Source organism: Stegastes partitus, unplaced genomic scaffold, assembly GCF_000690725.1.
Source record: "Stegastes partitus isolate 25-593 unplaced genomic scaffold, Stegastes_partitus-1.0.2 Scaffold637, whole genome shotgun sequence".
Classification (NCBI taxonomy): Eukaryota; Metazoa; Chordata; class Actinopteri; family Pomacentridae; genus Stegastes; species Stegastes partitus.
In genome coordinates, this window is record NW_007578368.1 from 266,034 (window position 1) to 293,844 (window position 27,811).

Sequence of the window (27,811 nt, forward strand, 5' to 3'; positions counted from 1 at the left end):
GCTTAAGCTAGATTTACTCGACTATGCATTATCTATATATAGATAATGCACAATACTTTGATTATTATATCAAAACATGCAATGCTGAGTGCAAAGGTTACTGCCATGGTGAAGACAACACCAATATAAAAGAGTAACTGGCTTGACTGTGTGTGTTAGACTCAGACTGACACTTCTGTTCTTGACTTTAGGCATCAAGAATTATATATTGACAATGAAGCCAGCCACAAGCATTGCACAAAATATAGTTTGTTCCCCCAACAGCAGTTTCTTAACATATTTACACTGAACGATAATAAAAGTGCAGCATGTGATATTATATTTGTACTATCATGTGACATCTCCACAACCTAAGGTCATGAATGTCATGAAACAATGAAGCACACACTGTCCTGCAAGTGATAGATCAAGAGACCAGAAATCACAAATCAGGGATGAGTCACACGTCTGCAACACAGTGAGTAAGTGAGAGTGTTGATGCTGCTCGTGGAACATTGTCCCAAGCTTCCTGAAGGGCTCGGGGAAGTTGGTGGACATTTAAAGGCACAGGGGTATGTTGTCCGCCGCGTCCATTCAAAGCTGAATGAAATGATTTCTGAGAAAGTGCTGGACTACGGCCCCAACGAACCTGCCAGCATCTCAGTTCTTGTCTTTCTCTAATCATATGTGGCATCGTGTCAGTTGAATAAATCTGCATTTTAAAGTGGGCTTTTATCGTCACTGGTTAAATGAGCGTCTGTGTGCTGGTCGCTCCATCTGATTGCCTTTAAAGCCACACATAACGAGTGTGTGGATTAGCTCAATGGTCGAGAATTTTTTCACCAGTTGAACAATTTCAAAAATGTTTGTCTTCTAAATGTAAGCATTTTCAAAGAAAACTGAGATTTTGAACTTTTCATTCAAGTCAGGAAAAACTCTGTTTGCATGCTCCATCTGCACTTTTGTTTGATGCATTTTTAGACAAATTAGAAAAACAATTTTCAGTAAAGAATTGACATTATGGCAGGAAAAGCACAAGCGTGTCTAATAGCGTGAATGAGTTTCCATTTAGATGAGTGAGTCATCCAAACCAGTGCTGTGACACTTTAACGCATAAATGCACATCAGCCTTTGTTACCTTTATTAATTAAATCTGTGCATTTTCTGGAACTAAATGCCAAAATGTGTCTGAATAACACCTTTTATTGTTGTAAATATGAATGCAGGACTATAAATAATGTCTATTCACTGCAAATCTCTTCTATGTTAAACCCATGAACCAGCTGCCTTTCTATATGTAGTCGAGGCTGTTTTTGAAAATCATTTCAATCCTTTCTTGATGCTAAAGTTTCTTGTTATTTATTTATTTGTTATTTAACAAATATGTTGTTGTTATAATATATATATATATATATATATAATGTTGTTTTAAAACAACAGAACTTTATCTAACAATGGATGTACATACAAAAAATTGTACAAATAACATGAACAAGCAATTTGACAGACATGTGCTCGAAAAACTTTTTTAAATTCTGTTAATTAAAAAATAAGCAATATAATTAAAAGAAACCCCCAAAAAACACAAAGGGAGCAAGAGAAGGGCTGTCATTGTTCTTTTTGGAACCGTTCTTTAAACATTTTAACAGTTTTATTGCTTTTTTTCGTTTTTATATTATTTAATGTTTTAATATGTTCTTCAAAGTCAATAGATAATTGAACAAAATTTGGTTTCACATTTGCCAGTCTACAATTGTGAACTTTTAATTTGCCAATTAGAATTATTAAATTAATTAGGAATTCTATTTCTTTATTTTTGTGATCAAAGTAAGTTATTCCACTTTTACAATCAATTCTAACATCAAGAAGCTCAACTTTCAGGAAGCAGCTGTTTAAACGCTGCTGATAAGCCCCGCCCTCCTTGTGTGACAGTGACGTCTCGACCAATCACAACCCTTCGCGCGGAATTTCAAATATTTTCAAATCACTATTTCGTCTCCGAAGTGAGATTGTTCCGCCAAATTTGTAAACAAAATAGTCCCTTTTAAGGAAATGTGAGTTACGTTTGATTCAAACAATTAAAATGAACATTAAAAACGCAGTGGCACAAAATAAGCAATATATTCAATCAAAAACACTAGTTAATGCAAGTATTTTTGAAGGCATTCAACGTGTGTGCAGTTTGGCGGAATGATACCGAGAACCTCTGTGGAAGAGGCGACGGACAACAAGGGACGACTGTTCAAAGTAGTAAACGTTAGATAGTCGTCGGTATGTTAGGTTATCATTACTGCTTTTAGTCTTATGATATTAGAGTAAAGTTTCTATTGTCGCGTCCTGGTCGATGTTTATGGATTCACAGAAGTTGGTACATCTTTAAACGGACTTTCAGGTAAGACTACAATAATTCTAACTTAGCGTTGAGTTTTTTAAAATACATATATCGTTGTGTAGTAATGGCGACACGACGTCAAGTTTTAGCGTTAGCGTTAAAGCTAGCTTAGGGAAAATAGCACATCTTGTTGTGTGGTTTAGCTAGATGCCGATAACGCTAAACTTTCCACGTTGTTGGCTCATTCTGGCAGGATTACAGCGTTACTATCGAGGCGACATCACACGTGGGATGTCGCAGAATTGTCAGCAGCGTTTTAACTTACGAACAACGTGTTAGTACAATAAAACGTCCAATTACGTTTATATTGCCCGATGATGAAACATAGTTTGGGCTAGCTAACTTAAGCTAGTTGCAAATTAAATGTCGTCAAGCACATAAATGATGCTTACTTCCCCTCCACAAACATCGTCTGGTTATTATATGTCTCTAAAATGCTTCTTTCTTCAACGTTGAAATTCTTTGATCTTTAAAAATTAAAGTTTGATTGACAACTTGGTGTTGCTTTTTTCAGTTCTGTGCACATTGACACTTGTTTGGTAATATTTCCAGGTAAAAAAAAATGCCATTACACGGGAAAATAGTCGTGATTAAGAGGAGTGGAGGAGATGGGACTGAATTTCCTCTCACTGCAACATGCTTGTTTGGAAGGTGAGAACAATAAAATGCATTTGGTGAATATGATGTCAGTTTACCATGTTATGTTGTCAGAGTTAACATTAAATCTCTGCTTTTCTCTCATTTCGTCTTAATTCCAGAGATATGCAAATAGATATGTTTGTACAACAGACAACACATGCACATGTCACAGTAGTCAGCATTCACTATGTGTAGCCTGCAGTTAGAGGTGCTGTTTAACTCCATGTTCGGAGGAGGGCCATCAGTGGATGACGTAGAACATCCACATGTCTGCTCCTGTCATTACAGAAATAAAAAAAACCTGAACAACAACAACTCAGTTTTACCTCAGAAGACACTTGTAGCGCAATAGAGGAAGTGGGAGGAAATATAAACATAAAACACAAGAGTGACTTGTTAATTTACAGAAGTAAAACCCATTTATAAGTGTCATTGAAAACAACTCTTTGGTGGAAGTTTTCTACCTTATTAAAATGCGATTGTGGTGTTTTTTTTTTCTTTTTTATTATATGCTGGAAGACACATCATGAGAATAATAAGCCATCGGCACCATGGCTAGGCGTCTTCGACTGCAGTGTAGCAATGCCAGTCTTAAATACACAAATTCAGACTTCTGGGTTTTCATACGTAACAAACCTAAGAAACCATTCCTGCCAAGTTGCAAGGCGGGGCTTTCCGTACCACTGTCTTCTTTAGAAATCAGTTTCCAGGTTCAGCATGTTTGGCTGAATTACTCCAACATTACAACTTGTCATTGTGTAGCGTGGAGTAGTTTTGCAGTGTTTAAACAAAGTCAAAGATGCACTCGTGAAACCATGCTTTAATACACAAATTAGCTTTTAAAGGTTAAATCAAGAAGGGTTTGAAAAATATAATCTAGAAGGAGACCCTGAAAAGCAATGACTGAGATAGATTTATTTAGTTTTATTGTATTTTTGTAACAAATTGGTATCATTAGCAGCAATAAACTGGAATGACAGACCAAAAGACGTGTTGCGATTCTGGCCTTTTATTCTGATTTACAAAGAGGACAGCACTTGGCCAAATTTGGCTGTAGGAGTTGAATTAAAGATGATGATAAAAGTAAATTAGTGTACATCTTTAATATGCAGAGAGGACAATTTGATCAGGGAATATGGTAGATAGTAGAGTGTTGTTTTTGTTTGTTTGTTTGTTTAAAGGGTATTTGTCACCAGTCGAATGACAGAATGATAAATTGTAACAAGCTTCTGTGACATTTACAAGCCGAACTATTTTATCCTTCTAATCAAACAAGGGAGGATTCAAATGAAAACTGTCAGTTTACAAGTTGACCTTAATTTTGGATCTGGGGACATTTCATTCATGTCCATTCTTTTGAACAACCACCAGATACATTAGAACATGTTGACAGTCCACTCTTTTTTCTTTTTTTTCCCCACTATGCTTCCAAATGCCTCCTGTGTTGATACGTTTGTCTGTTTGTGGTCTCACAGGAACACTGACTGCGATATTCGTATTCAGCTTCCTCAAGTCTCCAGGGAGCATTGCAGAATTGACTTGAATGAAAATAAAGAGGTACCAACACATATTTAACATTTAAATTCCCCACTTTAACTTTTCACTGTGATTTAAGTTCATTTTTGATGTTTGGTGTTTTTTTGTTTTGTTTGTTTTTTCATTTAAGTGATTAAAAAAATTCTCATTGCTTTGTTTCTAAACTAACACCTCGACTTAGACAGAAGTGAAACTGTAGCTGACACTAATATTCTGCATTGAGCTACTACGGCTGTGTTTAAATAGATTTTTGTGTTTCCCTCTTTTTAGGTCATTTTGACCAATTTGAGCTCAGCAAATCCAACACGTGTCAATGGAGAGGCTTTGCAGCAGTCTGACCGTCTGAAGCACGGAGATGTTATAACTATTATTGACCGTTCTTTCAGGTGAGTATCAATTATCTTGCCACCCTTTATTTATTACCTCCGGGACTTTTCCTGTCATTGAGTCAAAAACAAATTTATTAGTCATTTTGTCCCAGAGTGTGTAAGACCCTGAATTGCCTCTGGGCAAACCTAATTTGACAAACAGTTATTTATTGGATCGGCCGTGGGTTTGGTGGTCCACTAATTGCAGGGTTGGTGGTTCAAGGCAGGCAAGCACCTTGCGCTGCAGCTCCACTACTGTTGATGTATGTGTTAGTGGGTGAATGATAAACATTTTAAAATGCCTCGACTACCACTAAGGTAGAAAAGCTTCACCAAACAAACGACTGAAACAACAAGCATTAAACCTGACAGTGCCACCGAGAATAGTGAACTCTATCAAATGACAACATGAATACGATCAATTTGTTAATCATATTAGACTTCCATTGATAAGATGAAAATAAATAATTGCTTATTGCTGCTAAATACAAATGTAGTTTGAGATTATTGTGGTTAATTTACTGTTTATGTACTATGCATATACAGAAGTCAAAGAATATACTGAGCTAAAATTTGATGATTGAAGTCTATGGATGAAAATGTGTGAACAACGCAAAACTATTAAATTTAGGTACAGACAGAATGGACTGTATGTACTGGTTATTGGAGTATTTTCCTGATGTTACAACTTTCAGGGTGACTGTAAATAAGGTCTTATACTTTGTTGCTTCAGGTTTGAGTATCCTCCAGCACCCACACCAAAGAAGAGGACTTCCAGAGGAGGCAAAACTGAAACCCTCAAGGTAAATTTCTTATTTTATTACTATCATTTCAGCCATTCCCAGACCTTTGAGTCTGTTGATACTTATGGTGAAGTACACAATTCTGCAAATGTGTTGATGGAAGTATCTTACACCTAGGTCCTGCAAGATCAGCGAGTGGATGACACTGCCGTAGTTGGAACAGGAGAAAAGAGGATCTCTGAAGTATCTACAGGTGAGATTGTTTGATTCTAAGGTTGAATGTTGCAGCCCAAGACTGTTTTTCAATCAAGTGTTCCATTGATGGGATTTTTTTTTTTCATTGAATTTTAAAAACAATTACATTTAGTTTCAAGTTTATTTAAACTGACAAGTCTACTGATATTTTATGTGTATATTTTTCTAGACCCTCATCTTAAAGATGCAGCTAACCATGACAACATCCAGCGATCCCTGGAGAAAACTGTGGACATGGAGTCCAAGGAAGATGGAAGTCTGGTCCAAAACACCACCTCCCCCTTCAGTGATCTGTATCAAATGATCAAAAAGTCTTTGGACGTCAAGACGCCTCGGAAGTCTTCTGCCAGTCTGCTTCAGACGCCTTCCTCAAGGTTCTGCTCTCCAAAACCTGCCTCCGTCCGAAAGAGTGACGGGAAATTTGTCATTTTCACAGAAGACAAAAGCGCTCCCAAGAAGGATGAAGTTAAGGCCTTAAGTGGAACCCCAGAGTCTGTAAAGAAGCAGAAAAAGGCCGTCAAGCTTCCCTCTACTGAGACAGCTGGATCAAGAGGGGATGAAGCTGAACAGCCCACCAAGTCTCCTTCACCTCGGAGGAGAAACAGTGTGACTCCCCAGAGGTTTTCGCCGTGTGAGGTTATTGAGCAAGCAACACCCAAATCACCTGTGAGACGGAGGAGTAAGGAAGCCACTCCTGCCAAACCTGCAGTGACAAAGCAACAAGACAAGCAAGCTTCTCCCAAAACTGCATCACCAAGGAGCTCAGGAAAAGCTGAAAAGGGTATTATTTATATTTTCTTCACTTCAATTTTTAGAAGCATTGATTAAGATGCAGTAATGATTTTTATTTTTGCAGATACTAATGTTCAAACATTTTGTTTTCTTAGTGAAAGAAGTCACCAAAAAACGCAAAAGTGGAGAACTTGGGTCAGACTTGCCTACAATGAAAATGAAGAAGAAACGAGTTTCCTTTGGAGGTCAGCTGAGCCCGGAGTTATTTGACAAACGGCTTCCTCCTGACTCTCCGTTACGCAGAGGAGCCACTCCACGGAGAAGCTTGTCTCTCTTTAAAAACAAAGAGTCACTCCTTCGACGAGCATCTGTCATCGGCATGCTAAAAGTAAGACCAGTAGTGTGACTTGACAGTGTAATTGCTGTGTGTCTTGCGGTCTTTTTTTTTTATAATGTATCTTGTTTTACATAGGAGTTTGACAACGATAGTCCTAAGAAGTCACCAAGTGCCAAGAGTGCTTCTCCTAAGACTGCAACACCTGGAAAGAAGTCTCCTAAATCCAAGTCCTCTTCTCCCAAGGCAGCATCTCCTGCCAAGAAGTCACCAAAATCCAGATCTCCTTCTCCTGCCAAGAAGTCACCAAAATCCAGATCTCCTTCTCCCAAAGCAGCATCGCCTGGAAAGAAATCTCCCAAATCTGTGTCATCTACTCCTAAGGCGGCATCCCCTGCAAACAAAACCCCAAAATCCAGGTCCTCGTCTCCAAAGGCAGCTTCTCCTGGGAAGACCTCTCCCAAATCCAGGTCGTCTTCTCCCAAGGCAGCATCTTCTGCAAAGAAGTCACCAAAGTCCAGGTCCTCTTCTCCTAAAGCAGCATCTCCTGCTGGCAAAAAGAGGTCATCTGTAGGAGTGTCCAGTCCTGCCCCCTTGACCGGTGCAACACCAGCTAAAACCCCCCTGAATTCAGGAATCCAGACACCCACAGTGCAGGGACGCTTCTCTGTGTCACGCATCAGTACACCCTCTCCAGTTACCGAAGCTGATGCTGTCACTGACCAGGTGCCTTCACTCACTGTTACCCCTAAAATACCGATAAGGAGGAAGAGCATGAAGAGCGCCTCGCGGAAGACTCCAAGTATTTCCAAGAGTGCTGTAAAAGTAATGCACAGACGGAGTGGCTTCTCACGGGTGTCGATGAAAGGTATGTTTAACCCTTAAAATGTAAAAATTTCTTGTCTTAGAAATCGTGTCTTTGTTCCTGGCACTATTTTTTCGATTCAGTGCAGTTTCAGTGTTGGGTTGTGAGTGCTGAACAGGATGAGGTGATAGCAAAGTTGAACATATTTACTAAGTTTTTTTTGTTGAGCAATTTATTTTGGTTTCTTTTATTTTACTGTACAGACTCCAGCAAATTTAGTAATGCAAAATAATTAAATAAAGATTCATTTGTATTTTTTTTGCTCTTCTCGTTACAGTCGTAAATTCCTGGGCGAACATTGTGAAATTTGGAGAAACTAAGGCTCAAGTTGTAGCTCCACCTAAAAAGGCGATCACTAAAAAGGCAGTGAAGAAGACAGTGAAGAAGACAGTGCCCAAAGCACAGGTAAAGTAAAACATTTCAACAGTTGCAGTAAAAGCGTATACAATGACAGTTTGGTAGTTTTATTTCTCGTCATGTAAAAAAACCTTTTACCTGTTGGATCTTTTATAAAAACAGCCCATATTCTGATATTGCTCGATTGTTGTTGCCTCTCTTGTTATGATTCTACCATGGTTTTTGAAAACTATAGTGACCGTATCTCTCAATTTCTCAGACTCCTGCAAGAAAACTGAAGGGCCTTGTGAGCACCGGACATGCAAATTCACCTGCTACCATTGTTGTGGGCAGAGCTCACAAGCAAAGTGTCGTACATCCAACTGGTGCTGCACCGAGAGTGGTCACCAATACTGCACTCTTCAAAAAGAGCATGAAAATGGACGAGGACCTAACTGGTAGTTACCCCTGATCCAGCGCAACAAATAGACAGACTTGTTCTTCTGTATTCTGAACGTCAATTTTACAGCTACTTATATTGTGCATTGTGTTTTTAGGTATTTCTGAGATGTTCAAAACTCCTGCAAATGAACGGAAGAGGAGATCTGTAATCAACGAGAACAGTGCTATGAAGACACCGGCAGGAGGTCTGGGCACATCTGTGATAGAACCATCAGTGCTGAACACACCAGAGGAGCCAGGTAAACTGTGTGCTGCTGATGTTGTTGTTGTTGGGGCTGAATGAAAGCATTAAACATGTGTTCTGCTTAATCATTAGAATATGGACTTTGTCATATTCAGTCTGTTGGGACCTTAAATTAGCATAAACTAAAAACTTGTGACTTGTCTTGCAGATGAAATGATGGTGTCTCCACTGAGCGTTGCATCTACAGTAAAAAGCAGACGATACAACTCCGAGGCAGTCCAACGCCTCCTAAATGGAGACCAAGACTCTAGCTTTGTTGGTGACATCTCTGCCCCAGAGACTCACTCTGAGTGTAGTGAGGAGCAGTACACAGATTCAAAGACAGCCTCTGTAACAACTCCCAAACAGAAGCCAGAATTACCAGAATCTCTCACTGGAGTGAAGAGGATCATGAAGACACCAAGACAGAAGGCTGAACCTGTTGAGGATTTGAGAGGAAAACTCCTGAAAACTCCTAAACAGAAGCCTGAACAGAAGGAGTGTCTCAGTGGAATAAAGAGGATCATGAAGACCCCAAGACAGAAAGCTGAGCCTGTTGAAGACCTGAGAGGGAAGATTTTGAAAACTCCCAAACAGAAGCCTGTCCAACAAGACTGCCTCACTGGAGTTAAGAGAATTTTCGAGACTCCCAAACAGCAAGCTGAACCCCTTGAAGACCTTCAAGGAGAACTTCTGAAGACTCCCAGCGCCCCAGAGGCTGGCAATGTGAGTTCGGATGGTATTGAGGAACTCGTGCAGACACCAGCACCTGTGCAAAAAGACCTGTCTGAAATGACAGATACGAAAACTCCAGACGTGAAGAGCTCCCCGATGGTATGTCTGACAGACATCAAGAGAGTAATGAAGACACCAAAGCAGAAGAGTGCTCCAGTTGAAGACATGGTTGGCGTGAAGAGGCTCCTGAGGACTCCCAGAGAGAAAGGTGAACCTGTTGAGGAGAACTTCGGGATCAAGAGGCTGATGAAATCACCCCGGCTGAGGGGTATTGCTCCAGTGGAAGACTTTGAAGGACTTCAAGAGCTCATGGAGGAGCCACTGACTGATCCCACAGGACAAATTGAGACAAATGAGGTAATAATGAAAGCACCTCTATCAGTATTCATGTGAATACTCCAGTGAGGTGTTTGGATATTAAATATTAGCAACTCTCACAACATAGGATGCAATTTGAATTTGACTTATTAAAAAAAAATAGTTGGTGTGGAGCTTAAACCTGAAATTCCAGGTGCTCACACAATTGGTCAGGTTGTTTATCCTAAATAATAATTTGAGAACATTATGGCTTTATTCCTTTTTAGAGGCCAAAATCAATAATTTATCTGGTTGCTCCATTGTCTTGTTTTATCTGTGTACTCAGGGAAATAACATTGTTCAGTTTCTGGGGGGGGAAAAGCCTTTTTTTTTTAAGAAAAACAATTAGATGTTTGTGTCGTCAGTGTGGTTTACATACTTTGTGCTTGTCTAAAATGTTTTTGTATTTCACAGGATGAAGATCAAATGCCTGTGCATGATGGTGCAGATGCCACAAAAGGTTGGTTAAGTTTAATAAGCATAATGTTCAAGTGTTCCAGAACTCGGTCAGCTGATTAGTTTTTTTGTGGCCTTGTCCTTTTATAGAAGTACACTCAGTCCTTTGGAAGCCACAAGACAATGAACCATCTGATACAGTTACAGATAATTTCCCCCAGTGTTGACATGGCAAAAGGTCAATTCACTAACAGCCATCATTAGAATTGGTTTATTACCTAAAATGGAATTATGCAATCATTTTGCTCTGAAAGGAAAACTTGGGTAGTCTGAAAGAACAGCAGCACAAAAATAAATGTAGGGCATTCAGGTTATTTTTGGAACTCTCAAAGCATTATGAAAAGTTTGATCCACGTGTACAGGCTTTGCCATGGAATTATCAAAACATGTCTGAAACTTATTGCAAATATTTCAACAGCTTCTTTCCTCTTTTTTTCTTCTTATTACAGAAGCAAATGAAGTTGTCATTGACCATTTGGAGGAGCCAAGTAGTCACAATGTTGACTCCCCAGATGCAATGGAAACTGTCTCTCAGGCAGATGAGAAAGCTGCTCTGGAACAACCAAAAGAAGATACAGTAGATGAGAATGTACCTGAAGTGGAGATTGCTCCTGGCAAAGTCACAGAAATGGATACAACTGTCACGGATCCTGTCCATGACAAGAAATCTGCTCGAGGCAGAAGAGCAAAAACAGTCGAATCTACACCAGCTCAGGATAAACAAGAGGCACCAGAACCTTCTGAGGAGCCTGTAGTCTCTGCTCCCGTCAGAGGAAGAAGAGCGAAGAAAACTGAAGCTGCAGCGCCACCCGCTGTTCGACAGACGACAAGAGGCAGAAATGCAAAGACCACTGAAAACAGGGATGTTGAGCTCACAGCAGAAGACAGCGCTCCTCTGCCTTCTAAAGTTGCTCCTAAGCCAAAGAGAGGCAGAAATGCCAAAAACGCTTCTGACGGTCAAGTTGAAATAGTCCAAGAAGTTGTCGCTGAAACTGCCGTAGAACCTGAGAGTGAACAGAGCCCAGCTGTTGATGTCGATCACAAAGCAGATGACGGTGCGGCACCAAAGGAGAAGGCTGTGTTGAAGCCCAGACGAGGGCGAAAAGCTAAACCTGAACAATCAGTGCCAGAGCAGCAAGATGAGCCTTGCGTCCAGACTGAAGATGTTCCCCAAGCTGATATGGCAAAAGGTATGTTTTCTTTCTTGTTTATTCTAACTTTCCTGTTGGTTTGAACATGCAACACATAAAAAAGAGGGTTTATTTCATAAAAATGTTTTGCAGATGGTGTTCATAATTTTGTATGTACATACATTAAACATAGCAAGATATGGGAGTGTTGGGTCAAAACTTGAAAACTACAGCTGACTGCAGTAGTTGCTCTGTACTATGATAGCTGTATCCATTTATACTAACAGTTAATATGACTACATTGACATTTTCATCAGGGCAAATGCACAGTCTTTGAGTAATGTTACTTAATAATTAAATGCAACCTTTCTCCTTTTTTTTCTTCTGTTATTTTAAAAGCTGATGCAAATGACCAGATGGAGGTGTTGCCAGGTGGGACTGATGAAAATACATCAGATGCCAAGGAAACAATCCTCCAGGCACCTGAAACTGAGAGTTTGCCTGATGTGGAGACAGCAGCTAGCAAAGTCACAGAAGTGAATGCAGGTGAAGTTCAGAAAAAACCTGTTCGAGGCAGAAGAGCAAAAGTGGTGGAATCTAAACGAGCTGAGGATAAACAGGAGGCAGCAGAATATTCTGAAGAGCCTGTTGTTACAGCTCCAGTCAGAGGAAGAAGAGGGAAGAAAGTGGAAGCTGCAGCACCACCTGCTGTTAGACAAACAACAAGAGGCAGAAATGCAAAATCTAAGGAAGTCACCTCTGATCAGCCTGCTGTTGAAACACAGCTGATGACTGAGGTTCCCACTGAAGCTGTGAGTGTCCAAACTACCAGTCAAGAAAATGGTTCTGCATCCACAACAGAAGAAGCTGTCGTGAAGCCGCTTAGGGGGAGAAAAACTAAACAAACACCCGTTGAGCCGGAAGAAAATGAAGCAGTGAGTGATGAACAAGCTCAGCCTCAGCAACCCGCTCCTCCTAGTGCTGGAAAACCCAGAAGAGGGAGAAAGACGAAGCCTGATACTGAGGAACAGCATGAGGCAGCAGAGGACAAGGTCGAGACTCCTCAGCAGTCTGAGCCTCCAGTCAGGGTTAAGAGGGGAAGGAACACCAGACAAGAAGAAAAGATGGACAGCGATGCCAAGACTGCTAAATCCCAGGAGCCTGTTCAGAAAGTGAGGAGAACCAGAAAACCTGAACAAGACGAACAAGAAGTGGTTGTTGCAGAGGAGGGAGAGGCTCCACTTTCTGAACCAGTGAGTGTAGCCCCTGTGGCCGCAAAGCCCAGGAGAGGAGGCCGAAAAGCAAAACAGGACACAGAGAGTGTAACCCCTGTGGAATCCGCTGAGGTCCAAGAGGTCCCTGTTGTCAGCTCGACAAGCAAACCCCAACGTGGCAGGAGAGGAAAACAAGCTTCTGAAGAAGCTGTGGCCACTGCTGAAAATCCTGAACATGAGCTGGAGGCAGAAGAGAAGAAAGATGCTGAGCCGGCTGCTCCAGTCGTTAAACAAAGCAGGGCAAGAGGAGCAAAAACTTCTGCGAAAAGTGAGATTTCACAAGTCGTCCCAGCCAAGAGAGCACGTCGAGGTGCAGCTCCTCCTCCTGAAGAGGCCAGCACTGAATCCACTGAGTCTGCTGCAGCTACAGTTGAACCAGCAAAGAAGGGGAGACGGGCGGCGGCAAAGGCCACAACAGATGAAACCATGGAGACCAGCAACCAGGCAAATCCCTCCGAAGATGCTGTTGTCGAAGACACAAAAACGTCCAAAAGATCTGTCAAGTGGAAATCAGACTTGGAAGTCATTGACATTCCTAAAACCACACCTGTCAGGGCAGTTCGAGGTAGGAAGTCAAAACTTGGAGACCAAGCTGAAAGCAAAAATGTGTCAAAGGATGCCAACAAACCTGAAGAGGAGGATCTCTCAGACAAAGTTGTTGAAGCTCAGCCCGCCAAGAGAGCCAGGCGAGGGGCAACTGCTGGCAAAGCCGAAGCCACGAGCAAGGCGGACCATAAGGAAGCCGCTGAAGCTGAACAGCCTAAAACTCGAAGGGGAAGATCAGCTAAAAAGTAGACACATTTGTATATATTCTTAATCACAGTTAGTTTTTGTCCATGTATTTTTTTTTGTACTTGTCATATTTTTTTTAGATTGAAAGGCATTGTAGTACGTAGTTTTATAGACTGAAAATGAAGCACTGCTTTTTGTCCAGTTCAGCAGGGAATCTTGTTTTTACCTCTATATTTTGTGACAAGCTGTATGTTATTCTTAACTGTTTTTGCAAATATTTTATGGTGAAAAAAGTGGTTATTAAATTTTCTACTACTATGGAAAGATTGGTGTGTTTTTATTTCTTGATGTCATGTTTTCTTTAATTGAGTGCATGCATGTGTGTGAAATGACTGCTAATTCATCAGTTTGCTTTTAGAACACTACAGATGTTAACTAGTGTATTGAACTCTACTCAGTTACTGTCTGCTGTTAACTGGGATGTTTGTGTTTTCTTAATATACTTTTTATGTAGTAAAAGTGAAGCTAAGGCAGAAGGAAAATTGAACATTTGCCTTGAAATACAAGCTTAAAATTCATGCGTCTACTTTGTGAGTTGCTATGAGTGTGAGGGTGTGAACTGGTTTTAAATAAGAATTTTTAAGAAAATATGACTATGAAGAATAGGACAGTAACAGTACTTTGTATGTCAAGACAAAACTGCAATATTGGCTGCAGGAGGCGCTTAAATCTAAACTATAATATTATCTATCCAACGGTGTTGAGCAAATCTTTCCAAGACTCATTTAAAAGGACAAGGCAGCTTTAAATTGCTAAGAAATGCATCAATAAATAAATATTTAGAGCGGATAAATCGATAACGTCTGACAGGAACCTTATGATAAAAAACTTGAGATCAACCCGGACGGATTTTGGAGACGGACTGGAAACAAACGCACAAGCGACGCTGGAGGGAGATTTGAGAGGCGCATGGAGGAGGGTCAGTCGGCCTCAAACTTGGCTGACTACTGTAGAACTTGATTTATTTTCCTGTTATCGTTGTTTCCGACCTTTTTGCCATCATGTCTTCGGACAGTGACATAAAAACGACGCCGAGAGGGTTTCACTGCACCCTGTGCAATGTCAACTTACCCAACAGTAAGTAACAAGCTAACCTAGCTACATGCGAGTAATTAACTTTGTCTTGGCAGGTGGTTAACAGCTAACTCACTAAGCTGTGCTGGAGATGGTTGTACAAGTTACTGTCACCTCTTAGTGCTGAAATTCAAATAGTTGAATTTCTGGATGCTATGCTGAAACGTCAAAGACATGAATTGTTGTCGCAGTTTGCTAATTCAACACAATAGTAATGTATCAGATAAGTTAGCTCCATTATGCATAGTTTTATGGTTAAAGAGTTTATACGTAAAGCATTAAACCGTTGTTATTGGAATTGTAGGTGCACTACATAAAGTTATAAAAAAGGTCTGATGCAAGTAAACTACATGTAGTTTTGTTTATTGGTATCAGAAGTGGCGCTTACAACTTCTTTTTTATTGTTTTTTTTTTATAGTGGTGGCAACACAGAAAATTTTGGGATAGTCCCCCATAATATAAAGCTGTAGCTGAATTTTAGGAATTGTATTATGCTGTTGTAGTGTAAAACTAGTTGAAAACTATGTCAATGTCAGAGTTAATCAGTTCAAATATGCTTTGGGTGCTCAAATATTTCAACTACAGACAAACTGTCTTTTGTGTTGGCTGTGATGCTTATTGATGTTACACACAGCAGGCTGCTGCTAAACGCATCACTCTTAGTCATCTGATGTTGTTTTCACTTTTTCAGTGTTTTTACAAGTTCATGTTGACAAGTTGGGCTGCAAGGTGGAGCAGTTGGTAGCACTGTTGCCTCGCAGCAAGTTTGCCGGTTCGCAACTGGGATCTTTCTGCGTGGAGTTTCCATGTTCTCTCCGTGCAGCGTGGGTTCTCTCCGGGTTCTCCGGCTTCCTCCCACAAGTCCAAAAACATGTTGAGGTTAATTGGTGATTCTAAATTGTCCGTAGGTGTGAATGTGAGTGTGCTTGGTTGTCTGTCTCTAAGTGTAGCCCTGTGATAGACTGGTGACCTGTCCAGGGTGTCCCCTGCTGTCGCCCTGAGTCAGCTGGGATAGACTCCAGCCCCCCCGCGACCCTAGTGAGGATTAAGCGGTGAATAGATAATGGATGGATGGATGTTGGCAAGTTCATGTTTGTTGGAATCTCACACAGTGAATATTGAGCTGAAGGTTGACCTAAAAACATTATAGCACAAAACAGGAAAATGTGTTAGAAAATAATCCAAGTAGATATTTTCCCCAAATTATGCAGCCCCAGTGTAAAGCACTTTGAGTTGCACTTGTTGTAAGAACTGTGCCACACAAACAACGATAATATGTTTAGATTTTTGAAACCGTATGTCCACATTGATAAAATTCTGTTGTCCTGCAGTGCCAAGTTTGGATCAGCATGTGAAAGGGCGGAAGCATCAGACACTGAGTACCGTTCGGGCCACCAGGAAGACCCAGGAGGACCACAGTGTGTTTGTCAGTGGCATCAAACCTGACATCTCTCAGACTGACTTATCTGAATACTTCCAGCAGTTTGGAACAGTCTCAGATGTTATCATGGATAAAGACAAGGTCAGACATTTGTACATCATGAGATGTGTATTTTTATTTCATGTTGTGTGCACAGCCTTACAGTCTTTACGGATTACTATCAAAACCAAAATCACTGACTCTAAGTTCATTCAAAGCGTATGGAAAGTGTCTGAACTTGTGATGTGTTACTCTGCTCTCTCAGGGTGTTTATGCCATCGTGCAGTTCGGTGAGACTGAAAGCATCCAAGCAGCTCTGTCCTGTGTTGAGCACCAGATGAAGGGCCTGAAGCTTCGTGTCAAACCTCGGGAAAAGAAAGACTTCAAGTTGATTCCCAAGAAGAAGAATGACCCCCAGAACCTCCAACAATTTCTTGATCGTATTAAACCTGAGCTGTGTCAGCTGGTGTCTGTAAGCATCCTCTTTTATATTTAAAGCCCTGGTTATGCCAATGAAACTGTGTTTCTTTTAACAATGACAAAATCACTTGGGAGCACCGAGTATAGCAGACTCCCAGGATGCATTTTGTGAGTCAATTTAGTTTCATACTGCAATTCATTTTAAGTTAAATACAAATCTTGCAGGATGTTATAAATATACAATTTATGTCACACTAACCATAACTTGTTCTACACTTATATTATTAGCTTATAGGTTTGGAAGTTGGTGTTAGAAACTGGACGCACTTTGTTACTGACACTCATCAAACATTATGCAAACACTGTGTGATGAGTGTATAGTTGCATTCTTTTACATGCATGTTTGTTATTAAGGTGTCCTGTTAACAAAGGAATTATGGTGTTGTCCTTTGTTCTCCTAAAGGTTGATGCACAGATGCAGTTCGTTCTTGAGCGATTTCAGCTGGGAGACAACGAAAAGAAGGCCCGAGGCTTGCTGGTTCAACTCCTGCAAGAGGTTTTTGTAGAGTTCTTTCCAGGTGACCTTTTTAAACACACACACAGACATGTGAAAGGGTGACTTAGTGAGGTGATGAACCACTTTAACAGCTGAAATGATCCTTGGCATTGATTCTCCAAATCTCTGGAACTCTGCTGGAGGGATGGACATCATTCTTCCAAAACATATTCGCCATCTATTTTGATGGTGATTGGTCCAAAATCTCCAATAAGTGTTCATCTGTGAAGACCACTGTCTATGAATCACATCATTTTAATACTAATCAAACCATTCAGTGATCCCTAACGGTCCTTGATGGGTGCTTGTCTCCCATCAGGACAGAATTATTTCATCTTAGGATAAAAGTGATCAGTATAGATTTTCAGTGACTCTTCCTTCTAAGGGGGCAACCAGACCCACACCATGTCAACAAAATACCCCCCACAGCATAACGGAGGCAGTGGATCTGCTCACTGTTGAGGACAAGGGTTCCAGTTTTTCCTTTACATTTGTCACCCATCTGTACGTCTTACATAATGATAACACTGCATAAGATTATCCGACCTTTGACACTGTTTTGATTGGTTGCAGACAGCCAGATTCTACCGTTTGGTTCATCTGTCAACACTTTTGGCATTCACTCCTGTGACCTCGACCTGTTCCTGGACCTAGAAAACACCAAGGTGTTCCAGGCCCGTGCCAAGTCCACCACAGAGCAGGTCTGGCATTTTACATATACAGGAATTTCTGCCAAAATGTCACATAATGTAACTCCACATGAAGCCCTCTGTATTCCCTCTCCTCCCTTTTCTTCAGGCAGGGGAAGGCATGTCAGATGATGGCCGCTCTGAAGACTCCATCCTGTCCGATATCGACCTGTCCACAGCCTCTCCAGCTGAGGTTCTGGAACTCGTGGCAACAATCTTGAAACGCTGTGTTCCCAGCGTGCACAAAGTCCATGTGGTCAGCAGTGCTCGTCTCCCTGTAGTCAAGTTCCATCACCGCGAGCTTAACCTGCAGGGGGACATCACCATTAACAACAAGTCAGTGAAAGAGTTTTAGGATTTCTTCAGTACTGTGTAGTAGCAAAAGTCTTCAGATGTGAGAAATGCTTTTTACAGTTGGTAAATACTTGGTGGTTTTCTTTCTCCTGCCTGTATTCTTCACTAGACTAGCAGTAAGGAACACCCGCTTCCTCCAGCTGTGTTCAGGGATGGAGGACAGGCTGAGGCCTTTAGTGTACACCATCCGCTACTGGGCCAAGCAGAAGGAGCTTGCTGGTAAGCTGCAGTGACTTTAATATTTACAGATTCATTTTATAACATGCAATTTGAGTCTTTTGGCTCCCCGTGTGTTACTCTTTTCGTGACGACAGACACAGGTAGTTCTTTGAAACAGGCCTTTATTGCGGCAGCAGACTTCTTCTTCTCCATTCACCGTTCGCTTTACTCCGTACACAGAGCACCATGAGAACGAAACAATTATAACAAATAAAGCAAAATCCTTCGATGCGCCACCTGTCACAAAAAGGTCTTCTGTCTCGTTGGAAGTGTCCATTCAGTAGCAACACGTCTGGTCTGATCAAAGAACCAAAGTGAGTTCACCTGTCTGTGTGCGCAGTATATTATCGTCATACCGGACCCAAAAACACAAACCTGGGTTCCTATGTGGAACCGAGGTTATTTCAACAATATTTCTGACCAAAAATCAACCATACACAAATCACTTCCACACATTAACTCAACAGTCCCTCATACATGAAATTAGGTTTGAACATAACAACACTTACACTGTGCATGCTGGTGGTTATTTCATTTTTTGGTCAACAGATGTCAGTAGAACTTCACTTGGCGCTCATCATCAAACTGCTATCTGGACACATTGGTTTGCATTATGAAAGCTTTTGTCAACATAAAGATGGGACAAGTCCAGCTCCTTCTTGAGTGCAGATAGTGATTACTGATCCTGAATAAAATCTTAAGAGCGTTCTTGACTGAAGGGCGCTCTAATTATCTTTACTCCTGTACCCTACCACCTCTGTTCCCTTTGAACTGGAGCCTCCATGCTGCCAGTGCAGCTTTCATCAAGACACTTGTGCAGAGTGATTAGCAGAGCGTGGTGGGATCAGTGACATGTGAGGTTGCTCTTCGAATACAAAATTATTATTTTGAAGTGATCGCTTAGATCAGTGTTGCCTGGTGTCACATAAATGATTTCAGAAATCCATTTTCTAACTGCAAATCGAAGAGCGGACTTTGCAGCATCAGTGCCTGAAGCTGTGCTGCAGCTAAAAAAATGCACCTATGAATTCATTAAGTAGACTGCGGTGACATTCATTCTGCAGGAGTCAACAAGTGACACGAAAAACATTTTTGTACCACAAATCTGACAAACCTTTGGGGTAACCAAACCAAAAAAAGAATGTTTTGCCATAAGCTATTTAATGTCCTTGCAGTGTTGCTCTTGAAGTCCTTGAACCAAACACAGTGCTGCCAAATGCTTCAACACCATCTTTTGTCTTGACTGCATTCCATATTTACAGTTGCATGGTCATGTTCTGATTATAAATCCTTCTCGTCATGTTGGTTGTGATTTGCAGGTAATCCCAGTGGTGCTGGTCCCCTTCTAAACAACTACGCGCTGACACTGCTCATCATCTTCTTCTTGCAAAACTGTGAGCCTCCTGTTCTCCCCACAGTGGACCAGCTCAAAGACATGGCCTGTAAGTTCTGCATTTCTCTAATGAAAGTTCTATATTTTAATTGTACTGCGTATGTAAAAGTCCAACAAGAGATGACGATTAGCAATAGTGCGTCATTTTCATATCAAAATTGTAATTTGAAACAATACAGTTAGCAAATTGCAAAGGCTGCGATTGGGCATGTGTGTTAGACAGCACATCTGGCCCAGGGTTTGGGTTGCTGTGTCAGTGGTTTTACAAATTCAAGCTGTCTGTCAACCTTGTGTTAGTCTTTTGATGGTATCTCATGTGGTCATGCTCCAACAAATATTTTAAATCTAATAATCCTCTGAACCCCAGACTCACTTTGGGCTCATTTTTCAAAATTCTGTGAAATCCTGCACCTCTATGGGAACAGTCCAACCACAGCTAGAAGTAGAGAGAATTCAAAAATGTATTTAGTGCTGAATAACAAAGTTAAAATGCAGCAAAATATGAAAGAGAAAAAACATTGAATTTCTTTGATTATTTTGCAAAAAAACCTCAACCTGTAATCAACATGTACGACATTTTTTCAAGCGCCCACAGATGTTGCCAATACTGGAAAAAATGACTCTAATCATACGTGTCCCACATCTGGCCTGTATAACTCCAACCTGCTCAGCCCAGTTTAGGTGAAATGTCCATGAATTTTTGTCGTATTGCTTTAAGGAGCGCAGCATTTTAATGATTTTATTTTTATTTTCTTTGATGATTTAAGCTTTGCTTTGGTTCAGTTTCCCGATCAAACAGCATGTCACAGATGAGCAGTTTGAAGGCTGTCTGGAATTTAAAAATCTGACAGTTCTCTCTGTTCTGACAGTTTCTGGCTCTGATAAATGATGACATTTTGACAGTGTTTTTCAAAATAACATACTTTTCAAACCTCATGTGTTTTGGGGTTCAGAGGGTTAAAAAAAAATCTCTGATAGGTTCAAACATTCTGTGCAGCTCATCAGCTTCATGCTCTGTGTTGGAACGAGGTTAAACTGCAGCGTCCCTAGCAAATAAAAATACATTCAACTGCATTGCCTCTGTTCTCAAAATGCACATACACATTTTTGTGCCCTTATCCTGTGAGATTTTTTGGTCCAAGTGCTCAAAGTTGGAATCACCAAACTCACGTAGCGACACCAACATGTCATGCATTGCTTGTTGCAGACTTTCACACGACAGTTCTGTGATCACAAATCAGCAGACAAAAAATATTGCAAGTTCACCACCGTCAGTATTCGTATTGCCAAAAATGAGGAAAACTAATGAACAGGTTGCTGTGATGAATGATGGCAATAGAAATTCTGAAATGTAAACCTGTCAATAAATTGGCATGTTGAGATGTTGGTGATTCAGTGAACAGAATACACTGCTCAGAAAAATAAAGGGAACACTAGAATAACACATCCTAGACCTCAATGAATGAAATATTCCAGTTGAAAAACTTTATTCTTTATACACGACGTCTCCAGACTCTGTCACGTCTGTCACATGTGCTCAGTGTGAACCTGCTCTCATCCATGAAGAGCTCAGGGCACCAATGGTGAATCTGCCAATCTTGGTATTCTCTGGCAAATACCAGTCGCCCTGCACGGTGTTGGGCTCTAAGCACAAGCCCCACTGGTGAACTTCAGGCCCTCATTCCACCTCATGGAGTCTGTTTCTGACAGTTTGAGCAGAAACATGCATATTAGTGGCCTGCTGGAGGTCATTCTGCAGGCCTCTGGCAGTGCTCCTCCTGGTCCTCCTGCACAAAGGAGGAGGTAGTGGTCCTGCTGCTGGGGATTGCCCTCCTATGGCCCCCTCCACAGCTTGCCTGTCTCCTGGTATCTCCTCCAGGCTCTGGACACTGTGCTGAGAGACACAGCAAACCTTCTTGTCACAGTTGGCATTGATGTGCCATCCTGGATGAGCTGCACTACCTGAGCAGCTTGTGTGGGTTGTAGACATCACCTCATGCTACCTCTGGGCTGAGAGCACTGACAAAATGTAAACGTGACTGAAGCATCAGCCAGAAAGGACGAGAACAGAGGAATGGTCTGTGGTCACCACCTGCAGAACCACTCCTTTATAGGAGTTATCCTTCTAACTGCCTCTCATCTCCACCTGTTGTCTGCTCCATCTGCACAACAGCAGGTGGAATTGATTCACAATCAGTGCTACTTCCTAACTGGACAGGTTGATTCTACAGAAGTGTGATTGACTTGGAGTTACACTGTGTTGTTTAGGTGTTGCCTTTATTATTTGAGCAGTGTATATATTTTGCATTAAGTTTGTCTCAGTAGAATATTAAATTGAATTTAATCTCCAGGTTTATTTAGATCGGTAAAGTGAGGTTTGTTTTAGAATCACACTGTGTGACTTCTTAGACCACTCGAGATATTTCTTGATTAATGCCCCAAATCCTTCACTACCATATGCCACTTAAGAATAAATCTGTGTGAGTGGTTCTTCCATGATTGCTAATCACTGCTTCTCTATGTCGCTGTGTAATAACAGAGTTCCACAGTGCAACCAAGTGCATGAGGATCATTAGTTTTGTACCACTGTGTCCGATACAGGTAGCCTCTGCTTTAGTCATTGTACTAGAAAGCAGTACTTCTTCTTCACTGGCTCCGTCCATCTCTCCCTGTCTGACTGGTGAAACAGTTCCTTTATCTGTTGCTATGCTGCAAAGATGAAGTGGTTTACACCCGACTATTTAAACAGAATAATAATAATAATGTGGTGAGAGAAGAGGCTGGTGGAGAGGAAGAGCTCCTGACTCAGACACATCTCATTATGAGAGTGGCAGTGCAGGCAGAGAGGAACCAACTGAGTCAGTGAAGAAGGGCTACCTTCAGTCACAATGGCTAACACAGTACCAGGACTTCTACATAAAAATGAATCACCATCATGATTTTGGCTTCCTACAATTAAATGAACACAATCAGCTGCGATAATGACAATTAAAACATGCTCTGCTCATCAAAAACAGACCATGTGGATCAAATCACTTTGATCTTGGCTGAACTGAGGAAAGAACGTCTTATTTCACTCTTATCAACATAAGTTCAGGTCACACATGTCTGAGCTGCTGTGCTGCAGAAGTTAAATGGATACTAGAGGCGTCTCTGTGCACAGCTGACTACCTAGCATGTAGCTAGCATGTTTAAGGAACTTGAGTAAATTGTCACAGATGTTCAGCAAGTGAGGACTTTAGTCCACATCCTGCTTGTAGGAGTGAATAAACTATTTAACTGTAAAAATGTCTTCCACCTCATGTAACGGTGAAACTAGATGTTTGCATTTTAAACTGCACTCTGGACAGCAAATTACACTCTAATCTGGGATTTTATTGTTTTTTGTCATGTTAAAAGTTACTTTTAAAGATTTATTGCATGACTTTTATTTGTCTTCAGCTACACATCATTTCTTGATCTCTGCTTATTGTTATTTCTTTAACTCCATACAGGTGAGGAGGAGGAGTGTGTGATTGAGGGCTGGAACTGCACTTTTCCCAGTCAGCCTATTGCCGTGCCTCCCAGCAAGAACACACAGGACCTCTGTAAGTGAGAGATTTAAAAAAAGAGAAAGATAATGTGTTGTTTGTTAGAGATCTACTGTGCCATGTTTTTCTGTTGCCTAGCTCCTGCATAAATCCTAAATATGACTCAGTCTAACTCGTAAAATGCAGTGCCAACATAACGACTGCAGACTCACAATGTAAGTCTATGTAAATGTCTGTTTTCTTGATCCAGGCACGCTGCTCGCTGGCTTCTTCTCCTTCTATGCTAAGTTTGATTTTGCCAGTAGCGTCATTTCTCTCAGAGAGGGCCGTGCGCTCCCCATCACAGATTTCCTGAGTCAGAACAAGGAGGATGAGGCGATGCAGGAGGAACAGCCCACCAAGCCCCATCACCCCCGTACCAAACTGGGCCCTCTAAATCTCCTGGACCCTTTTGAGCTCTCGCACAATGTAGCTGGAAACCTGAACGAGCGCTCCCAGCGCAGCTTACAGAGGGAGTGCCAGGAGGCTGAGAAGTACTGCCGCAGCCTGCAGTACCAGCGCAAATCCACCAAGGGGAAGTCGTGGGGTCTGGTGCGCCTTTTTACCCCACACGGGGACGTCCCACATACCAAAACAGAGCAGCTGACCATCAGCATCCCCTTCAAATCAGCATCGCTCCCCGAAGGGCTGCGCAATCAGCTGCACATGGCGGGCGATGATTTCCGACTGCCGTGGTTTCAGAAGGTTTGCTCTGCTGTGGAGGGAGTGCTAAAAACTGTTCTAAAGTGTCACCTTGCTCCGTCCACAAATGCTGTTTTCGGCGACGATTCAGCTGATGCTGCTGAGGAAATGGAAACTTCCTCAGCATCCCTCAAATCATCAGCAAATGACAGCTTTGACAGCGTCGAATCTCAGAATGAAACCAGCCCTCTGGGTGCAGTTGTCGTAGGTGCCAAGAGATCGCTGTCTTCTGGCAGTGATGCTTCTGTGTCGCCTCAAGGCAAAAAGCCAAGACTGGCAAGAAGGGGCAGGCCTGAACTCCCGCAGTGGGTCTGTGTGCAGAAGCACATAGTGTGGGCCGGCCGGAGGAAAGTGAGAAGGGAGCTGATCAAAGACACAGACTCGAGGCCAGAGGGAAGCTGCATGGAGCTGGAGTCTCAGGTCACAGCTTACATCACTGAAAAAGAGCCGGAGCTCAAGGACCCCCTGGAGTTCAAGGTCCAGGCCCAAATGGTGGGTGGGACTGAAAGCACAAAGGTAGTGCTCAGGTTGGAGCCGAGCAGTGACCAGACAGGAGTTTTTCACGACTTCTTTCATTTCCTTGAAGCTTTCTTACCCAAGATGGTAGAGACACTGCTCCAGAAGGAAGTGGCTAGTGTTTGAAATGGAATGTGTTTCAGACACAAGTCTCCATTACTGTAAGAAGTTTGAGTTGTCTTTGTTTTGATTAAGAGATGCTCCATAAATGAAGCCTTGAGAGTGGGAGAGAGTGGAGGAGCATTCCTGTGGCTTTGTATGAACCGGCCATCTGTTCTAATACTGTCAACATGGGCTTAGTCAGAATATCAGGTTTGTAATTGTTTGCGTTTATATGGTATTTTTGTACGTATGAGTTCATCAGTGTTTCATAATAAGATGTCCTGATTAAGCCTGCTTTTAAGTTTGAGACGTGGCTTTGGTTTTACTACATTACTGATTAAAATAATGCACTTAATGGTCAAACTTGAAAGGGAACTGTCATTTTCAGTCATTTGATACGAGCAGCATCTATTGAAGCTTTTGTTAAACACTTGATCACTTTATAAAGAGTATTTGTGTTGAGTCAGGACCAGATTTATTTGTCCTTCAGCCATTAAATTCTTACTTTTAAACAAAGAATCAGTAACTGTAGTTTAGCATAGTTGCAGAAACGAGGTCGTCGCTTTGATTCAACGCGTTTCGTCTGCCAGAAAGAGGCCATTGAGCCGAGCTTTTATTCAGTCAGGTCTTTGCTCGTACGACTGAGACAGATGAGAGTAATTACTGAGGCAGGCAGACTGCTTTATTACAGCAGGACTAGCTGGAGCTGAGGGATGCACAGAGCTTCCCATGTGCTGATTAACAACATTCATCTCTCTTTTAAAGGGAAATACAGATGGCCAGCTGCTCAGATAGGGCTGCGCACCGTGGAGATGGCTGTGATGATAGAGAGCTCTGAGACGGGGCACTACATGTTAATCTGACTCGGGTTCACGTTACTGATAAGATGTTTGTTGTTGCGACAAAATTAACGAGAAAACACTTGTGGCCGCTCACAATTCATAAAGTATTCTTTGGATCTAAAACCACTCTAAAATGTGACAGCAAGAGTTTAAAAACCTTTTTTTAAGTGGTGGCTCAAGAGGTCGTTCCGTGTTTGGTGGCTGGCAGAGACAACAAATATTAAAAACACAAATGTAGATTTTTAATCTGGTTACCAGCGTGGCTCCGGGCACTAAGTGGTTTGTTATTTTGAACAGAGGAGATGGCCCGGTGGGATCACCTCGCTGCTCCCACACCACCAAAACACATGTTCACCTCCCCAAGGATGTTGTTGCAGGTCGCCTCAACCGTAACTCTGACATTTCTCATTCTGCGGTTACATTTTATCCAATTATCTTCCTTCTCTCCCAACTTCAATTATCTTTTTTATAGCCGTGGATTGAAATAACAAGTAAATGCACCTATGAATTTTATGTGGCACTATATTCAGGCAGGGTTTTCTCACCATGCACTACAAGCAGAGCCATGTTGGGTTACATGATCAAACTTGAACAGTACTGAAAACTAAAATAAAACCAAAAGATAAGTTTGTGTGCTCTGTGCAGCTACTTAGACCTAAAACTCTTTGTACTATTATTTTGATTTGATAGAAATGATACTAAGGACCCCTGTTGGTACAAAAACAAGTTTCAGCATCAGCATGTCCATATGGTGGACTCAAGCTGCAGCGAGTTGGGAGGAGTCGATGGAGGACGTTGGGAAATTCATAGATCCGCAAGTTACTAGCGATGCAAATTTTCAACACTTTTCTCAACCAGCAGCCATGTTTTCCTCAATGATGGATCAATTATTAAAACAACCTGAACATTTTCCCATATGCCGTTGGAGCTATTTTTAAAAACAAAACGTTCACCATAAAATCTGCTCCGTCACATTAGTCACTTGGCTGCAGGCGTTTCGGCTAATTCTTAGTCCTTGGGCACTAGCCGGAGGTCATTAGCTGCCACAGAAATGATGGTGCCCGTCGCTAGCTGAACCCCCACAATGCTTTCTGCTTGCCAACGCAGGACTACCCCCAATCAGAGCAACAACATGAAGCAGTAAGAGGGTCCATCTGGTGGTGCTACAGCAGATTTACAATACATTTGCTGACGTGTGTCCTTAGTCTGCCATCAGTTAATCTAATTTTATCCAGTTAAAGTTAGCTAGTTATATATATAAGCTGTTTTAAGGCACGACTGGATTATTTTATTGGAAAAACTTCTAAATATGTAACCATTCGTTTACTGGATGTGCGCATTACGCATTTGAATTAGGTTGTTTAAATTCAAATCACACCAGATGTTTGACTGTACAAGCGTTGCCTTGAGTTACTGCAGCAGCTGAGTTCAGAGTAGCTTCAGTTCATCAATCGCGCTTCACTCCTAGATCACACCAAACATCGATGATAAAACCTGTATCTGTAGTCCTTTTCAGCAGCAGAGAAGCTACTGAATGACCATAGAAATATTGAATAGGAACCTGACAGGCAGCGGCTCTGATCTCTTGCTCTTCTGCAGCTACACATTGATTCTTGTCACTTTAATCGTGAAGCTGACGCTCCGCTGTAAGATTATATACTGCAGGCTACAGTTCAGCATAGCATCGAGTGTTGCAGTGTATAATTTAGAGAACATCTGAGGTCCAAGACAGCACTGACAGAAGGGTGGGACTGAAAAATGAAGGGGCAAACACAAATCTGTCTGCAACACAGATTTATCAATATACAGCACAGTCAGGCTGCTGATGTTCTGTGGCCATAGATTGTAACTTGCACAAACCTCAGTCAGATATGGATCAATGAGCCTACACACTCTCCTATGAGGTGATGGAGAGGAGGAATGGCAGCTTAATACTGGTGATGGCATCCCCCCTCAATAATTTTCCCCCAAATTGTCTACTGGTTCTGGGCATGGTAAGGCAATGTCAGTCTCATTTTTACTCCAGACTGAAACTGTTTCACTGATTGCTATGAAATTTTATACGGACGATCGAGTGACTTTGGTGACCCCATGTCTGTTCTTCTAGCACCTTCATGAGCTTTACGTTTGTGGTCAACACACGGTAAGCAATCTTTCTGTATGTCTGAATGTTAATATGTCTGTCAGTTAGTGAAATTAAAACGTCTCCACAGCGATCACATTTGGTACTCACATTCTAACCCCCTACACTGTGAAAAAGAAAAAAGAAGAGAAGACGAAAAACAAGCAGCAAAAGTACCAGAAAATATACCTCCACAAACAGATGGAATACTGTAACATTCAAAAA

General features: G+C 41.6%; 2 protein-coding genes across 3 annotated transcripts; both read left to right on the forward strand.

The window, feature by feature from the left end:
- The first annotated feature begins 2,228 nt into the window (after positions 1-2,228).
- mki67 (marker of proliferation Ki-67) lies at positions 2,229-13,872 on the forward strand. Of its 2 annotated transcripts, XM_008289801.1 has the most exons (17): positions 2,229-2,371; positions 2,924-3,022; positions 4,486-4,567; positions 4,817-4,932; positions 5,648-5,717; positions 5,835-5,910; positions 6,082-6,693; positions 6,800-7,032; positions 7,117-7,259; positions 7,296-7,846; positions 8,121-8,248; positions 8,460-8,637; positions 8,737-8,880; positions 9,034-9,956; positions 10,371-10,416; positions 10,862-11,602; positions 11,942-13,872. In XM_008289801.1, the coding sequence occupies exons 2-17, from the start codon at positions 2,934-2,936 to the stop codon at positions 13,609-13,611; spliced, it is 5,802 nt and encodes a 1,933-aa protein (XP_008288023.1). In that variant the 5' UTR covers positions 2,229-2,371; positions 2,924-2,933; the 3' UTR covers positions 13,612-13,872. The 2 variants fall into 2 exon arrangements, with proteins under 2 accessions (XP_008288023.1, XP_008288022.1); XM_008289800.1 differs by having other exon boundaries at positions 7,117-7,846.
- Positions 13,873-14,511: 639 nt separating this feature from the next.
- tut1 (terminal uridylyl transferase 1, U6 snRNA-specific) lies at positions 14,512-25,134 on the forward strand. The gene is made up of 10 exons (XM_008289802.1): positions 14,512-14,685; positions 16,014-16,204; positions 16,368-16,574; positions 16,986-17,100; positions 17,652-17,779; positions 17,877-18,103; positions 18,231-18,340; positions 19,660-19,782; positions 23,228-23,320; positions 23,514-25,134. The coding sequence occupies exons 1-10, from the start codon at positions 14,610-14,612 to the stop codon at positions 24,644-24,646; spliced, it is 2,403 nt and encodes an 800-aa protein (XP_008288024.1). The 5' UTR covers positions 14,512-14,609; the 3' UTR covers positions 24,647-25,134.
- Positions 25,135-27,811: the final 2,677 nt, after the last annotated feature.

Coding starts and splice junctions, on each gene's coding strand:
- mki67 (XM_008289800.1), top strand. CDS start 2,934: ATGCCATTACACGGGAAAATAGTCGTGATTAAGAGGAGTGGAGGAGAT. Junction 3,023..4,485: donor GCAACATGCTTGTTTGGAAG/GTGAGAACAATA, acceptor GTGGTCTCACAG/GAACACTGACTGCGATATTC. Junction 11,603..11,941: donor CCAAGCTGATATGGCAAAAG/GTATGTTTTCTT, acceptor TTATTTTAAAAG/CTGATGCAAATGACCAGATG.
- tut1 (XM_008289802.1), top strand. CDS start 14,610: ATGTCTTCGGACAGTGACATAAAAACGACGCCGAGAGGGTTTCACTGC. Junction 14,686..16,013: donor CAATGTCAACTTACCCAACA/GTAAGTAACAAG, acceptor GTTGTCCTGCAG/TGCCAAGTTTGGATCAGCAT. Junction 17,101..17,651: donor TTTTGTAGAGTTCTTTCCAG/GTGACCTTTTTA, acceptor GATTGGTTGCAG/ACAGCCAGATTCTACCGTTT.